This window comes from Raphanus sativus, chromosome 5, assembly GCF_000801105.2.
Source record: "Raphanus sativus cultivar WK10039 chromosome 5, ASM80110v3, whole genome shotgun sequence".
Classification (NCBI taxonomy): Eukaryota; Viridiplantae; Streptophyta; class Magnoliopsida; order Brassicales; family Brassicaceae; genus Raphanus; species Raphanus sativus.
Window position 1 is genome coordinate 17460419 of NC_079515.1, and position 18457 is coordinate 17478875.

The 18457-nt window shown below is 34.8% G+C and overlaps 2 protein-coding genes across 3 annotated transcripts; one reads left to right on the forward strand and one right to left on the reverse strand.

The window, feature by feature from the left end:
- The first annotated feature begins 2405 nt into the window (after positions 1-2405).
- On the forward strand, positions 2406-5740 carry LOC108856654 (CBL-interacting serine/threonine-protein kinase 23). 2 transcript variants are annotated; one of them, XM_018630507.2, is made up of 15 exons: positions 2406-3032; positions 3118-3180; positions 3282-3353; positions 3423-3530; positions 3608-3688; positions 3768-3821; positions 3925-4050; positions 4171-4260; positions 4394-4513; positions 4600-4725; positions 4852-4968; positions 5076-5132; positions 5228-5302; positions 5404-5485; positions 5577-5740. In XM_018630507.2, exons 1-15 carry the CDS (start codon positions 2802-2804, stop codon positions 5615-5617), a joined length of 1443 nt encoding a protein of 480 aa, XP_018486009.1. In that variant the 5' UTR covers positions 2406-2801; the 3' UTR covers positions 5618-5740. The 2 variants fall into 2 exon arrangements, with proteins under 2 accessions (XP_018486009.1, XP_018486010.1); XM_018630508.2 differs by having other exon boundaries at positions 5583-5740.
- A 3210-nt stretch (positions 5741-8950) lies between these two features.
- On the reverse strand, positions 8951-10944 carry LOC108859655 (auxilin-related protein 1). The gene is made up of 5 exons (XM_018633566.2): positions 10403-10944; positions 9777-10305; positions 9584-9673; positions 9317-9496; positions 8951-9205 (listed from the first exon to the last, which is right to left on the reverse strand). Exons 1-5 carry the CDS (start codon positions 10846-10848, stop codon positions 9161-9163), a joined length of 1290 nt encoding a protein of 429 aa, XP_018489068.1. The 5' UTR covers positions 10849-10944; the 3' UTR covers positions 8951-9160.
- Between the last annotated feature and the right edge of the window lie 7513 nt (positions 10945-18457).

Below are 18457 nucleotides of genomic sequence, written 5' to 3' on the forward strand. Positions count from 1 at the left end.
TTAAAAGAAATATCGTTAATCATATCAATATGTTCTTTGCGAGATTTCATATTCAGGAAAATCAAGAAACATAAATCAATAATAATGTACGATCTGATTACGGACTTAACATAAACCAATCATAACCGAGATTTCATATCCAAAAATGACATTTATTGTATCATTTAATACCTCTAAATTATGCCTTCATTGTATTATAACAAAATACAAAAGTAAAAAAAATAATTTTCACGAAATGATGGATGAGTATGAAAATATGAGAATTATATTAACAATATATATATTCTAGGATCAAAAAAAAAATATATATATATATATATATATATATATATATGTATGTAATATAAATATATATGTTCTAGGATCAAATGTATATATATATATGTACATAAAAATGACGGATGTTACATTATTTTTATAAATATGGTAACCTCAAATTTGAAACATTAAAATTTAAATCCGTAATCATATCAATCATGCTTTATCATATCAATCAAGAAACATAAATCAATAATAATGTACGATCTGATTACGGACTTAACATAAATCAATCATAACCGAAACGTTCATATTCAATAATGACATTTATTGTGTCATTTAATCCCTCTACATTATGCCTTCATTGTATTATAACAATACAAAAGTATAAAAATTAGTTTTTTCACGAAATGATGGATGTGTAATAAAATATGAGCATTATATTATATATATATATATATATGTTCTTGGATCAAAAAATATAAATATATATGTTCTAGGATCAAATATATATATATATATATGTTATTGGATCAAATATTTTATAAACATACAAAAGTTTAATATATATATGTTCTTGGATAGAAGTTATAATGCTGATACTAACATAAAATTTATATATATACATAAAAAGCATTGGGTATAATATATATATACATAAAAAAGTATTGGGTATAATATAAAAGTTATAATACGTTGAACATTTCCTGCGAGGAAGAATTTATAAACATAAAAAGTTTAATAGAAGAGAAAATCTGTTCAACATTAACTATATATCATTGGACATTAACTATATGCACATCACGTATAACACATCAAAAGCATTGATTATAACATATGTGCACTACAATGGCATGAGATGTAAATGTTCTAGGTAAGGATGGACTTTTGAAAAATTGGTGTGAGATGAAATGTGGAGATGCCACATAAGAAATGGCACACATGTAATAAACACATGGGCAAAAGGTTATTTTCATAAGTGGTCTCCTCAAATAATAGTAAGGGGATTAAAGTGCAATTTGAACTTAAAATTTATACTTGAGAGTCTTTCTTTGAGCAAACATATATATTTGAGAGTTAGAATTATCATTTTGAAGTTTGAACGATGGTATTTAGAACAATTTACATTACATGATAAAAAAATATTCAAACCTAAATTTTAAAAATTTAATTGAATTTAGATTTATTGAACTTGTTATTTTTAATTTATTGTTATTGAACTATTTTAAGTATTCAATTTTAGAATATTTTTTGTGACTTTAAAATATTGTTGTGGATTTTACTACAATATATATATACTGAATTCTATAGTTTTAAATAAAACAATAGAAATTTTAGTTAAAATCATAACAAGTCATCATAATTCATAAAGAAATCATATTAATTAATTTATTAAAAATGGAGTTCTTTCAAAAACGATAAATGCTATTATAGTGAATAAATTACTTTAAACATCAGTTAAGTGTTTTAGATGGTATCGATCGGCTCATGAATGTTTAAAGAATCTTTGGACAACCACAAAGCTTAAACAAGAAAAAAAGTTAGAGAAAGAATTTTTGGACATTACCCACCCTCACCTAATTTTTGTATATACATGTTTTGAGTCAACTCAACTATCGTTATACTAATAAATACTAGTAATATTTCAAAATGGTAGCTATTGCCGACGTATAGGATGAGAGAGAGATACAACCTTCCTCGTATAACCCCTAAACAGAATTAAACTAAACATTTTTTTTGCTAAAACATTAATTAATCAAAAGCAATAAAAGATTGTGGAAGCCCCCTTAGTCCAATGGTTTAACTAAGGATTCATGTAATGTTTCTACACCCGGAGTTCTGGGGTTCAAACCCCAGAAAATAACAAATTATGCAGCTTTGGAGAAACGGATTACAGGAGATCTTCAGTTTGGTGCAGGGCGTACCATCGAACATGGATCTCATAGGACGGCTCGGAGATGTGCAGTCAGGCGTCGGCTGTATAATCGTTTTTGTAATATTCTCATCATTGTAATAGCATAATGTAATATTCTCATCATTGTAATAGCATAATTAATTCATAATAATCGATCCAGACGTTCAAAAAAAAAAAAATAAAAGATTCCTAGTAATTAGTTAACTTTAAATACCCACCACCTCCCTCGAATCAGGTAGTAAGTTCTCCCTGCCTCTCTCTCTCTCTCTATCGCGCTTGCTTTTTCATTACAATCGGCTTCGATTTTTCTTACAGCCGATCGAGTTTGTCAGAACTTTTTTTTTTCTATTTTCCTGATTTTTATTTTCGGTTAATTTTGAAAGTTGGCCTTGATGGGTCGTTCGAATTGAATAATCTCCGCCCACGTGAATTGAAATTTGGTGTCAGGGGAGTCTCACCGGTCTTAAGATATTTTTTCCTTGGAACAGATCTAAAAGGGATGAGCGTTGGGAAATCTCAGGTATGGCAGCCATGCAAGAAGAAGCGGTCCTTAAGCCAAACCCAATAGCGTTTTGTTGTACCTAGTAAAATAAATATTAGTGCCAGAGAGAGAGAGAGAGAGAGAGAGATGGCTTCTCGATCAACACCTTCTCGATCGACACCTTCTTCAGGTAGTAGTAGTAGTAGTAGTAGTAATACGATTAGTAGGATACGAGTGGGTAAGTACGAGCTTGGGAGAACACTTGGGGAAGGAACCTTCGCTAAGGTGAAGTTCGCTAGGAACGTTGACAAGGGAGAGAGTGTGGCCATTAAGGTTATTGATAAAGACAAGGTCTCCAAGAACAAGATGATCGCTCAGGTTATTTATTAATTATTATATATCATCATCTTCTTTTATTTTCATTAAAAAGTGTTTTTTTAACTTTCGATTTGGGTTTTGTTAGATCAAGCGTGAGATCTCCACAATGAAACTCATCAAGCACCCCAATGTCATCCGCATGATTGAGGTTTTGGTCTCAATCTCTTATCAAAGCTATGATGAGATATGTTTATGTATTAAAAGAAAAAAAAAGATCATTCTTTTATGTATCTCTCTTGCTTGCTTCAGGTTATGGCTAGTAAGACTAAGATCTACTTTGTGTTGGAACTTGTTACCGGTGGAGAGCTTTTTGATAAAATTGTAAGCTTTCTCGATTCATGGTCTTTTTTTTTTCCTTGTTGGGACTTGATTCTCTGAATATTTTATTAGTCAAGCAATGGGAGATTGAAGGAAGATGAGGCGAGGAAGTACTTTCAGCAGCTTATTAATGCAGTCGACTATTGCCATAGCAGAGGAGTTTATCATAGAGACCTTAAGGTTAGGCCTATTTATATTATATTATTTCTCTCTCAAAATGAATCTGGTCTCTGAGTTATGCATCTTCTCGGTTACAGCCAGAGAATTTGCTTTTGGATGCAAACGGCACTCTGAAAGTTTCTGATTTTGGATTGAGTGCACTTCCTCAGCAAGTCCGAGTAAGCCTTTCAATTTTTACTCTCATGTTTCTAAAGTTTCCCATGAGTCATCATCAAAAGCTGACTCTTCTTTGTTTAGGAGGATGGGTTACTTCACACAACATGTGGTACTCCCAATTATGTTGCTCCCGAGGTATTTTATCTACTTTAAAAAAAAAATGATTGTTTAAAAAAGCTTCAACTCCTATTCTCTTTTTCTAATCACAGTAATCTTCTTTTCTTTTGTTCTCTAAAAGGTAATCAACAACAAAGGTTACGATGGAGCTAAGGCTGATCTGTGGTCTTGTGGTGTGATTCTTTTCGTCTTAATGGCTGGTTACTTACCTTTCGAAGATTCTAATCTCACCTCACTGTATAAAAAGGTGTGTTTTGCTTTTATTCTTCTTCTTTTACTTTTGCATGCTATGTGAAAAGAGTTCAATTGCTTTTTTAGTACACATAAATGTTTCCCACCTGAGTCTTTTTATTTTTATGATAAACAGATATTTAAAGCTGAATTTACCTGCCCGCCTTGGTTCTCAGCAAGTGCTAAGAAGTTAATTAAAAGGATTCTCGATCCTAATCCTGCAACGGTATATTTTTTTTCTTAACCGTCTTCTTTGTACTATGGCATGAGAAGAGGCAAAAGCTTCTACTGTAATGTCTTGATCTGTAGTTTGACACACAGTTTTTTGTTTTTCTTGTTTTTAATGTTGATACATACAGAGGATAACATTTGCTGAGGTCATTGAAAATGAGTGGTTTAAGAAAGGGTATAAGGCACCTAAATATGAGAATGCTGATGTCAGCCTTGATGACGTTGATGCAATCTTTGATGAATCAGGGGTGAGTAGAGCCTGATGTTTTTTTTAGTTTATCACTTTCTCAAGAAGGTTGGTCTTGGATGATTGCTTATTTTATTTGGTTTATAGGAGTCTAAGAACCTTGTTGTGGAGAGGAAAGAAGAAGGACCTAAAAACCCAGTAACTATGAATGCTTTTGAGCTCATCTCTACCTCCCAGGGTCTCAATCTCGGCTCCCTTTTTGAAAAACAAATGGTACAAAGCTCTGATAATTAATGCTGGTCCTTAGATTACAAGGCTCTTGTTTTGATGACAAAGTTAATCTTCTTTCTTTTTTGGGTTTGGTCAGACCTAATGATAAGTATATGCATCTTTGTTCAGGGTCTTGTGAAACGAAAAACTCGGTTTACTTCGAAATGTTCAGCTAATGATATAGTCACAAAAATTGAGGCTGCAGCAGGGCCTTTGGGGTTTGATGTCAAGAAAAATAACTACAAGGTTGGAAGACTGTTTTCATATTCGCTTATTCTATAAAATTGCTACATATCCATCTGTTTTCTTCTGATTAGACCAGACCCTTTACCATTTTCATAAAAATCATGTAGATGAAGCTGCTAGGAGAGAAATCAGGGCGCAAGGGTCAGTTAGCCGTTGCAACTGAGGTTAGCTAATATCCCATTGACCAGTGATCACCATCCCTTTTCCGATGTCTCTTGATGCTGGATGAGCCGTGATTTTAAATATCATCTACTTTCAGGTTTTTCAAGTAGCTCCATCACTTTACATGGTTGAAATGCGAAAATCAGGGGGTGACACCTTGGAATTCCACAAGGTATGCTTTCACTTGTAACCTTACTGTTCTTGTCAAATGGGTGTTTCCGGTAAATTATCTTTGACCCTTTTTTTCTGCCTCCTTTCTTTGTATTCTTTTAGTTTTACAAAAACCTTACCACGGGTCTTAAGGACATTGTTTGGAAAACAATCGACGAAGAGAAAGAAGAGGAAGGAACTCAAGGTAAAGTTCTCTTCATTGAATAATAATCTGATAGATAAAACTATAAACGAGAGAAAAATAAACACACAAATCCTGTTTTGTTTTCTTCAAGTTTCAGGTGGTACTACTAATGGTACCGTGGCTGCTTCTTGATACAAAGGCGATAAACAGTCTACGTATGATGTATTTTTTTTTTTTAAATATAGATTTTGATCGTTTTATGTTACTTTAAGTACTGGGTGGTTTTGAAGTTATACAAAAGGAAGCGTTCAAGAAGTTGAGTAGTGGGGCGAGTCTTTTTTTAATACTAAATCTTGTTTGATTGATTGATCCATGGAATGTTGTTAATAGCATATGCGTGTGCATGTGTATATTAGCTTAAATCCGATAAACCAGAAAGTAAAGGTTGATACAGATTTGGTTGGTTTCTACAACATCGGTTTTCACTTTTGACAGTGAGATTCAATAGACATTGCAAAACAAAACAAAAAAGAATACAAATTTAACCAACAAATCGATAAGGAACTACGAAACAGACAGTGCCGGCTAATTAGGAGGACAAACGGTGTGACCGTTGGATCCAAGCGAGTCGCCTCATATATTAACAATTAAGGAGTCCAATTTTTTTATAAATACATGTTTTTACATAGATTTTTTTTTTTAAAAAGGCTTACAAATACAATTAAAAAGGGATCCAAAATATTTTTATCTGTATATATTTTTGTTTTCATCACAAAATAAACAAAATATTACAGCCTAAATTTTAAAAACAAAAAGAAATATTTAAAATATTAAATAAACACAAATTTTAGAGGGTGGATTTTTTTTTTTGCCCTAGCCTAACCATGTTAAGCCAGCCCTGGAAACAGAGACTGTGCGTAAACCAACCAGACACTAGATAGTCAATGTCAATGGACATATATAAGTGCAGAGTCCTTTAGTTAGGGTTGAGGAAAGAATTTCCATTTATAAAGGATCTATCTGTCATATGGGCTGTCTTCCTCCTTTTGTCGAGGTTCAAATGACATTTCTCCTATTTTGTAGTTTTGGCCAAAAAATTCTTATCATGAGAACATTTGATTCTGCAATTTTAGGAAGAATGAGTGCATTACCTAGGACACATTGTTCTTTTTTTTTTAACATAATCAGGCACTTGATACTGGTCAGACACATATTTGATGTGCTGTCTTTATTTGTGACATTAATGTCCTTCATTTGTGGATCATCAAAGGAGCATGAGTGTGTCGTGTGTAAAGGAGAGTGGGGGGACCAAATTTTATCTCAAGTTAGTCTATTAATGTCAAGTTTTAATTAACTTTTATCTCAAATTTTATAATACATAAAATAAAAATAATTATCACACTGGATTATATATAAAATTATCTATCTTTTAACATCCATATTGTTGGTTTGAGGTTTTTGATTACACATAGATCTATTTTGAGCATTTCTTGTGTATAGCTCATAGCTTATAGTTTATAGCTCCTTTTTCTGTAAATGTTTATTCTTTTACCATGATCAATAAATTTCACATTTCATCAAAAAAAAAATGTCAACTTTTACAAAAATAAATATTAAAACTTTTTAAACTAAACTCTATGTAATCTAGTCAAAAAATTAGAGTTGGCTCCATACATGTCTTAGAAATCTAGTAATCATAGACATTATTGTTATTTGAAAGTCATCCAAATATTTAAAAGAGGGTTATTGGTTCTTGGATTTTAATGAATTTAGAAATCTATTTTTATAGCATTATTAGTGATTTTTTTTTTCACAATCGTTTGCTATTTATTTAGTGACTTTTAAATACTAGTAGGACTATGATGTTATCGATCATATAAATTTTTAAATCTAAAAACTGTTATAGTGTTAGTGATTTTAAATTTTGGTCAAAATCATTTGTTACTTATTTAGTGATTTTTTACAAACTAGTGGACTATTATGTTAACAATCATATAAAATAAATTATGAAATAATTTTTTATTTTATTTTAGAAAGCTTTATATGTTAAAATATAAAGACATAAATCTAAAGAAAAGCGTACAAATTTTCAAATCTTTATTAAAATATATTTTCTTAAACACTAGATAATTAAATATACAAATATCAACTTGTTTTTGACAAAAAACTATCAACTGTTTTTAAAACTAAAGTCTATGAAATCTAGTGCAGCAATTAGAGATGTCTCCTTACATATCATAGAAACCTAGTCATAGATATATATTGTTATTTAAAAGTAATCCAAATATTTAAAAGAGGGTTATTGATTCTATTTTATTTTGTAAAAATCATTTTCTATTTATTTATTGATTTAAAAATAATATTTGGCATGATGTTATCAATCAGATAAATCAAATGAAAAAAATATTTAAGATTTTGGTACATGTAGAAAGATTTATATGTTAAAAATAAAAATACAGAAGTCCGAAGAAAAAACATACAAATTTGAAAACATTTCTTAATTTTGTTTTGGAACACTATATAATTAAACTCATTATAAGATAGAAATAACAATTTATTTTTTGACAAAAACTATCAACTATTTTCAAACTAATCTATGAAATCTAGTGCAACAACTAGAGATGTCTCCTTCTATATCTTAGCAATCTAGTAATGATAGATATTTACTGTATTTTGGAAGTCATCAAAATATTTAATCCAAACATTTAAAAGAGGGTTTTTGGTTCTTGGATTTTAATGAATTTGCAGATATAAATTGTTACAGTATTAGTGATTTTATTTTATTTTTAAAATAATTTGTTATTTATTTAGTGATTTTGAATAATGGTTGAATTACAAGATATCAATCATATGTTAGCCGGGAGCCTTGTAGTGCAATGGTCTTCATACCATGCAATTCTCCCTAGCACCTCGGGTTTGATCCCGCCTCGTACGGTGAGGCTAGTGAGGCAACTGGCAGTGCAACTGACGATCTTTTATGGTTTAGTAAGTCGATAAAAAAAAAGAAAAAGAAAGATTTATATGTTAAAAATACAAAGACATAAATCTAAAGAAAAGCGAGAAAATTTATAAATTATTTATTAAATTTCTTCTATTAGATTTGAAATCATTAAACTTTAGTGAACATTTGGAAACCCTATATACATTTGAAAATTAATAAAAATAAATAAATACATAACAACTTTTAAATGTAAGAACATAACATCTTTTAGGTATGGCTGCTTCAACTAAAATAAGCTATGTATGACATTAGGCTGGGAGAGTGATATAAAGATTACAACGTAACCTAACTAATGTTCTTTATAGCTTTCTACAGAAAAAAAATATATTGTGAATTCTATCCTGGCACTCTTACACGACATCAAACGACAGAGAGAAAAAAAAACAAGAAGAATCTAATGTATATTGAAGAAAGAAACACAAGTTTTTTATATATTTTATAATGTTCTTTAAATATAAATATTGATATATATGACAATGTATCTATTATTTTCTTATCCATGTTCTCCTCGTTTCAAGCATTAGTTTGTTTTAAAAAGTAGTTTTATAACATTGTGTTGATTTCTGTATACAAAAACATTCACAATGCAACACATGCAAATGTTCATATGCCTTTTACAATTCAAGAAAACAAAACTCTGCTGCTTTTCCCTTTTCTTATTCTTCTTACATCATAAACCGATTCTACAGACCTCCGTTTTAATTCAAACCAGAAAATGATTTGCAGGCTTTTGTTTAGCTTGAGAGTCCTTCACTTCTTACATACACAGCCCAAGCTTCCTAAAATTGCAAGAAGCCAGCTTAGAGTTAGTGAAAAGAACAAGAACCAAACCTTTTAGGCAAACCGATCTCGGTTATTATTTGGTTTATTATCAAAACCGGTTTACATACCTGAAGAATGGAGAATACTCTGCTGGCGACAGACTTCTGAAGCGGTGAAGTTCCTCCCCTCTGTTGGAGTTTATCCGGATGTAAACAAAGGCGAGCTTTTTGGTAAGCTTTCTTCACTTGTGACCCATCTCGAAGATTTGCCAAAGGAATCGCATGCCAATTACTATTTGACCATAGAACCTGAATTAAAATACCGGTTTGGTCATAATCAATAACCGGTTTACTTGATCTGAGACAAAATGAACATATTGGAGATTATTGACTTACGTGATGTAAAGTTGAGAGTAGTAGTCTAATGTTGGTCTCTTTTCCGGTTAACCAAATTTTTATTTCTTCATCTTTAATCTCCATCTCCGTCTGCAATTAGTTCAAGAGAAAAAAATGATAAGTTATCTAAACAATATTAATGTATGTCTATATATCTAACATGAGGACATGTATCAATTTAATGGAAACTAACCTCTTCTTCTGATTTGGCTTCTTCTTCCTCGCTTCTTCTTGAATCCATTAAATCCTGTTCTGTTGGCTTTGCTTCTGGTCGTTGAGATCTTTCTTTAGCCCAAGCTATTGCTTCATCCATGTCATTCGAGTCCGAGTTTCCTCCTCCTCCTCCTCCGTCTCTGTAACAACGATCAAACCGATTTGAGTTTATTTCGATCACGTAAGAGCTCATCTCTTCTTCTTCTTCTTCTTCCTCGATATCAAAATCTCCGGTCATTCTTTGTTTTGCATCACTTCCGCAGATGAAAGAAGAAACAGGGGAAGATGCAGGAGAGCTCGGTCCGAAATCATCCATTCTCCTGAAGGAAAATGGATCCAAGCTCATGGTTTCCGGCGAGGATCTTCTTGATCCGCCCAAGTTTGTTTTTCTGTAGTAAAAATCTGATTTTTCGGGTGTGTTGGCATGGCCGGGAAATGAATCATCGGATGTTGGAAACGCCGGGAAACTCTGTTTCTTCGATTCCCGCTTATGACGGACGTTTAACGGTCTACAGAAAAAAAAAAACAGAGCATACTAAATTACAGAATTGTCCTCAGGAAAACTGTATTAACACCTTTTAGCGAGGTTAAATTCGTAAATTTCACCTGAGCCTAGAAGTAAAAGAAGAAAACACGGCTTCATCCCCGGAAGTTGCCGCCGCCGCCGCCGACTGATAATGAGGACTGGCCTCCTCGGACGAGGATTTAGATTGTGCAACTGGGCTCTGCTTCTTGGAACCCTCTCCGAACACGCCGGCGTAAAACCCCTCTCCGCCGAACGGGATCCTGAACGCCGGCAAGTTTCTGCCGTGAGATTTAGAAGACGGAAGAGCACCGCCGGATGAAAACCCCGGTGGCCTGAAAATCTCGTCGTAGAAACAGTCGGAACGGGAGAAGTCGCCGGAGAATTTCCGAGTGAGGGCGCTTCGTGGCGGACCGCCGAACACGTCGGAGAAGTCTTCCGCGTCGGTGCGAGCGTCCATGGATTTTCGAGCGATGGAGAAGAAAGGATCGAGGTTCAAACCCATCTTCTTGCGCCACGATTCGTCCATTAAAATGGTTATAGAAGAATGAAGTAAAGGGAATGTACACTCACGTACACTTTATATAGTGGCCAACTAAAAAGAAAAAAATAGGATTATGCTTTTAATTATTATTTTCTAAATTTAATTTAGGGCTTATTTGCTGAATAACCTAAAACATGAATGAAATTAAGTGCAGAGCACTGATTTTGACATAATTCATTATCTAACATTTGTGACACAATCTATCCGGTTCTATCCTTCTTCTTTATAGGTAACAAGTCAATGAGAGAGAATAAGCAAGGTGGCAGATAAAACAAAAGATAAAAAATATTTGTAAAATATTGCACATAAAACAAAAAGCATCCACGTAAACATTTACTCTGCACACATATATATGCATTGGTTATTCAATTCCTTATTGTCGAAATAGTATAGGATTATAATCCCACATACAACCCCAAAATACTAAACATACCCTAGATCTTAATTACTAAACCCTAAACCCAAGTATAAACCATAAACCTAAATAGAATGGAACAAACTAAACCTAAATCTCAATTCCACCATCCAAATATTAAACCCTAAATCTTAATCACTAAACTATAAACTCAAATATAAACTTTAAACTCAAATAGAATGGAACAAACTAAACCCAAATCTCAACCCCCACCTTCCAAATACTAAACCCTAAATCTTAATCACTAAACCATAAACCCAAGTATAAACCCTAAACCCAAATAGAATGGAATAAACTAAACCCAAATTTCAACCCCACCTTCCAAATACTAAACCCTAAATCTTTATCACTAAATTTGATTATCATTAAACCCAAATTTTAAATACCAAACCATAAATGGTTATCACTAAACCCTAACTCGGAAATGTCAACCCACGTCCGAGATATAAACAGTTTCCCCCGTTTTCAAATAATGACATTCACGAGGTTCATAATACTATACTATATGGTGGATATAGTATAGCACTTTTAGAGTGTACAGAGAACTAAACCTTAGTTCTTGTTCAATAATTCAGGGGAGTTTAGTAGCTGTTATAAATATTGTAGTGATGTCCATATGGAAAGTCCTAGATATACTTGTTCCCCACTCCAAGTTAAGCTTTGTCTCCAAGCTATTGTATCCTATATAAGGAGATCATTATTCATGGAATAAGACACACCAATTCCTCTCTTCTCTTCTCTTCTCTACTTTATTTACAACACGTTATCAGCACGAGACTCTAAACCCTAGCTAAAATCCAGCGAGCACAAAATCCCTAATTTCAGCCGCAACTTTAAACCGTCATATCTCCCTAACCGTAAGGATCCAGACGGCGAGTAATATATCAAATTGAAGCTCTTGACGAGACGAATCCAGCGCCGCAGACCACGCATCAATCCGACTCCAGACGCGCCGTCACCTCCCAGTGCAAGCCGCGCCGTCAAAGATCATCCAAAACCCTAATAGCCGCCAACTCCTTATCTCTCTTAATTTCGATTTCTATTGTTCTTAGATCTCATACTAATCCAACTTTGAAACTTTCATTGTTGATTATTTAAGGTTTCTAAAAGAGGAACCAAGGAGAAAAGATCGGCAAAGATTAAGGTAAGATCTCAAGAACCCTAATCTTTACTTGTGGTTCAAGCAATTCGGATTTCAAACTTCTCTTCATCTTAAATCCGATTTAAAAATTTTGCGATTTGATTTGGTTGATTTTAGTTCTGTTTATTTTAAAATCAAAACCCTAAACCCTTAATAGTTTTACATGACTTTAGTTTTATATGGACAACAAGTGATACCCCTTTAAGGATGACACGCTATATGTCCAAACAAAATTTAAAGTCAATGTTTAACCTAATCCTAAAATCAGATTTGAATTTTAAACCCTAATCCTTAAAGTTTAAGTCCGATTTTAAGAAACCCTAAACCCTAAAATATAAAGCATGTGATTACATGACTTTCGTTTTGTATGGACAACAAGTGATACCCCTTTAAGGATGACACGCTATATGTCCAAACAAAACATAAGGTTAATGTTTTCCACATCTTTTGGTCGATGATGCACACCATAGTGTGGCTAGACCATGATTTTCTTTTAAGTCAATGATGCATACCAATAGGTATGACTAGACCATATGAAGTAAAGGTCGATGATACGTACTCTTAAGTACGATTAGACCATAAAATAAAATCAATGGTCGATGATGTTCACCCTCAGGTGCAACTAGATTTTTCACCCGTGATTCACGGTGATCATCCACGATGATCCGCGTTGATCTATGATTCATGATGATCCGCGATGATCTACGATGATCAGTGATCCAAGGTGATCCACGGTGATCCTCGATGATCCACGGTGATCCACAATCACCGGTGATGGATGATGCGCACCACAGTGCAGCTAAATCACGATCCGTTTTATTTGGTCGAGGATGTGTACCGAATGGTACTACTAGACCATTAAATCGCATGGGTCGATGTAGCATACCATATGGTATGGCTAAACCATGCACTCTTCCATCCCACTATTTTCAAGGGATTTATAAATCAAATAAGTTGATTAAGTGATGGATGAGTTATGAGAAAGTAAATTTCTAAAGAGAATGCAAACTGGCCGTATGGCCCTCTTATTTGTTTGCTGGCAATGTGATTTAATTGTGTAATAGCCGAATGACATTGGTCACACAAGCCATATGGCTTTATTGTTTACATACTGGCCGAGTGCCTTTTATTTCTTGGATAGCCAATGGCATCAGAAATTGTGTGTACTAACACAAATCATTTTGATATGATTCAGATGTCGAGACTCCATCACTCGGATTACCCAGCCCTTGATCTCAATGGAGACAATTACCTTGATTGGGCGATGAACACTTCAGCCGATTTAAAGTCTAAAGGACTTGGGAAGTGTACCAAATACGGCAATGATATCCTTGCATATGAAAGGCGTAGAGCTGTTTTGATAATGAGAAAGCATCTCGTGAAGGATCTGTATGATGAGTGCAGTTACATCAACGATCCTTACGATCTCTGGTCGAGATTGAACACCATGTTCTTCGAGCCATTACTAGATGAGTCCATGAAAGAATGGAAGGCTCTGAGGTTCCAGGATTATGAATCCGTGGATGACTATCACTTTGATCTTATGAGAATCACCTATAGTCTTAAACTATGTGGTGAAGTGATAACAAACTATGACTTGTTAAGCAAGACTCGTGACACGATCCATTCAAAGGAAGTGTTGTTATCACAGAAGGCTAAAGGTTTCACAACCTATTACGACCTTCTCTCATACCTTTCAGCTCTTGAGGAAAAGAAGCAGAAAAGGAAAGTCAACCTCGACAAACTCGACTATGTTATGGAGATAAGTGCCGAGTATCAATGTGAGATGATATACGGTGATGCTGAAGAAGCTAAGAAAAGAAAATTCGGGTGGACTCATATAGATGATGAGATTGGTTTATTCATTGAATAGAGAACCAAATGTGAGCCACGTCCAAGATGTTATTATGGACTGGCCAGCTATTGTTTAAGCCTTTTGACATTCTGATTTCATACTTATGATTTGGTGTTTTCTTTTAAATATAATTTGTCATTCAAATTTCATAGCATTAATAAAAGTTTTTCTTTTATCTTGATTGATTTGCTTGAAAAATATTTTTGATTGACAAATGAGAATGAAAACTCGAGAAGAGTATGTCTAGACCACCACGCCTAAGGCATGGCCTTAAGAGGCACGAAATTTATCACCTAAGACCCATTGAGAGAGACCAAAAAAAATCTCCACTGGCCGTGGACAAGGATACCACAATAACCGTGGTTGTAGATCCAATCATGGTCGAGGAGGGAGTAAAGGTCGAAATGGCATTACAAGCCACATCAAAATGGTTTCAATAATAAACCAATGGGCAAAGTAAAGCAAAAGGAAATGTCCCTTTAGCTTATGAAAATCGCCAAAGGCATATATATAAGAGAGGTCGAGACTACATTCTCCCTACTGATCTAATACTATGCTAAGGATCAGTGTGATAAGGCATAAAAGCCTAGGTAACCAGTAAGGTTCACCAACGAATTTATACACTTTATGGCATGACCGGATTAGCCATCCTGGTCCGAACTTGATGCAAAGTTTAAAATTACTAAGGCACAAAGAGTTATCCCATAAGATCTCACGTTGTGAAACATGTACACAAGGGAAACTCAGTAGGCTTCATTGTTCCAAGCAACACGAAAGTATAATCTGATCATAAGGGTAGTGAGAACAAAACCCGTGATCATGACCAGACCACAAATTCGTGTATCATGGTCTAAAACCATGCTGGCCATCCAAGCATTACGTTTAAGTGAGGACAAACAAACGTATTTTATAGCATGTTCATGAGGGGAAGAATAAACACTCGGTGTGGTCCATGACCATACTATAAAACCCGAACATGATAAGCCTGGCCGAAGGCCATAAGGCATTATAGCTTGGCCGTATAAGGCATAACCTATAAGATTGAGACTTCAAAAGTCTATAAGCTTGGGTAAACCACAAGAATACATGTATGAAAGATAAGATACATCAGGCCATATAAAGTGAGCATAGATATTCCCGTCTAAAGATGAAAAAGGGTCATAATCCAGATATAGACCATCCTAAGAGTTTATGAATAAACCACCACATACCCATGTGCCATCTAGGATGGAATACCTCATCTAAGAATGAGATGAAAATCGGGAATATATGTTGGATAAGAAAACATGATCTTTCTCCCACGAATTCAATGAGACCATGAGCCAAACAAAGGTAATCATATTGTGGCCAAGGTACACGGATTACATACAAGATGAATCCGACTATCCAACATCATGGAGAAAGCTATAAGCTGGTAAATAGAAAGTGAAAGTGGAATGGTTTTAACCATCCAAGTCTTGGCTAAGATCCTCGGACCAGATATACATGTACTGGACGTCCATAAACAAAGAAAGAATGATAGCCAGACAGACCCGAAAGAATGACTAAGTCATACCAGCTTAGCACCACTATATAAATGTCCTAGTAGAGACATAATCAAGTTGCTGTAAAAGTCTATACAAGATAGACCAGAATGTTCCATATATAATGAACCACGGATAGAAAAGTTAAGGTGCTCATAATGATAGATCCGGGTTCATGAAAGAGAAACCATACTAGACAATGAGATAAGACCGGCCGGTCCTAAGGTACAGGTATCATACAATGTAGCCTTGCAAACTACAAAGTATTCAATGATCCTGATAAGAATAAAATCTCAATCGATTGTATCATGTCTAGAACGCGATAGAACGCGATGGAACATTATATAAGGTGTCGACACATACACACACTCATAAATGATAAAGAGAAAGCACTTGAGCATAAGAGATATGCAAGGATCACTAACCCACGTAAGAGTACTCATAGAATGAGACGTGGAGTTAAACCCAAAGAATGTATGAGATGGGCGTATTGGCCAAATACATAAGTGAGACGCCATCTAACCAGTGAACAGATGAGTCTTGTGAGGAAAAGAAAATCGTGAGCAGTAGAACATGAAAGTACAGACAAGTGGTCGTACATGTTGCTACATAAAGCATTCAATGGAATGGCTTGATCACACAAGGATACTCACAGGGACTAAGGAACAAGGAAATAAATTCCTAATGTGGTGAATGCTACTACCCAATATCGAAATCTGGACATCTAAGAAAGATGTAGTAGATATTGGATATCTCACTGGATATAAGGGTAATATAAGATACCTTGAAAGATGAGAAAAAAGTTCTCATAGAACAACATCGTTCCTGCGTTGTTCATGGACTGAAATGCAGCTGCATACACACGATATGATAAGACTAAGTGATGCTTAGTAGAAAGTTCTATAAGAACGTTTCAAATCAGTCCATATAGTAGTCAATATACTCCTTGTGTTTATATTTAAAAAAAAAAGGATGATTAAGATGATTGATTCTTGGAAAGGCCATAGAGATCATTAGCCGTATATGAATGTTGGGATCTATGATCCAACATACCAAGAATAGATAGATCAAATGGTCCGAGAATCCATCAGATTCACGACCAAAGGGAACCATACCGACTAGGATCATGTCCGACCTAGTTCAACCTTAATCATCATTGGTCCCTACCAATCCATCCCGTCCAGCTTGTTCCGACCAGTTCCTCTAGGTCTTAAATCCGACCTAAACCATCCAAGTGAGAGGAACGTCCTATTGACCAAAAGGTGGTTTAGTTTTGATTAAGCTTCAAACTATAACACAATAGTCACTTCATGAACAGACCATGGACATATACTAAAAGTTCATAAAGAGTTTTGGTCAAAGGATATGAATAAGATATATAGTGGACAAGAACATAATCCGGATGGATTATGGATGATGTCATGATCCGGACAGATCATGGACATACAAAGACATTCATGGTCGAATTTATCTAAGAGAGATAAACCATATGATCCGAATGGACCATGAATATCATGAAAGCATTTTGTTGATGCAGGTTACCAGTCCGATCCACACAGTGCTAAGTCCCAAACCGGCTATGTTTTCACATATGGAGGCACGACCATTTCATGGAGATCAGTCAAGCAGATTATATCAGCCACATCATCCAATCACTCGGATATATTGGCGATCCATGAAGTAAGCAAAGAGTGTGTCTGGTTGAGACTCATGACACACCATATTCGGACATCATGTGGGATCACGGATGGTAAAGACGAGCCGACCGTTCTTTACGAAGACAATGCGGCCTGCATAGCTCAGCTCAAAGATGGTTACATCAAGGGTGACAAGACTAAGCATGTTCTCCCCAAGTTCTTCTTCACCCACGATCTTCAGAAAGAAGGAGAGGTCAAGGTACTCTAAGTCAGATCCAGCGAGAACTCAGCCGACCTCTTCACTTAGGCATTACCAACATGCACGCTCAGGAAGCTTATGCAGCAGATTGGTATGCGATCACTGAGAAGCCTTCAGTGATGTTCACTTCAGGGGAAGTAATGCGGCTGTACTCTTTTTCCTATCCATGGCTTCCCGTTTTTACCACATTGGGTTTTTGGGTTTACCATGGAAAGGTTTTAACGAGGCAGTATTCCAAACGCATTACAAACTCTAGACGGTTATGGCATTACAATCTCGGTTTTTAACGAGGCAGCATCTACGGCGTTTTGAAAGCACTTCGACATATTGGACATCAAGGGGAAGTGTTATAAATATTGTAGTGATGTCCATATGGAAAGTCCTAGATATACTTGTTCCCCACTCCAAGTTAAGCTTTGTCTCCAAGCTATTGTATCCTATATAAGGAGATCATTATTCATGGAATAAGACACACCAATTCCTCTCTTCTCTTCTCTTCTCTTCTTTATTTACAACAGTAGCAAAGTTATATGGATGTGTTGTACTACTATATTATTGAATATAATAGACTGGCATTACGACATAGATGAGGTCATATCACTAATACAAGTAACAGAGTAACCAGAATGAGTTAGTGAAACTCAACCCATATGACAAAAATATACCCTAACCCGGAAATGTAGAACCCACATCCGAGATATAAACAGTTTTCCCCTCTTCAAATATTGACAGTCACCAGATTATTACAATTTTAAGAAATAGTA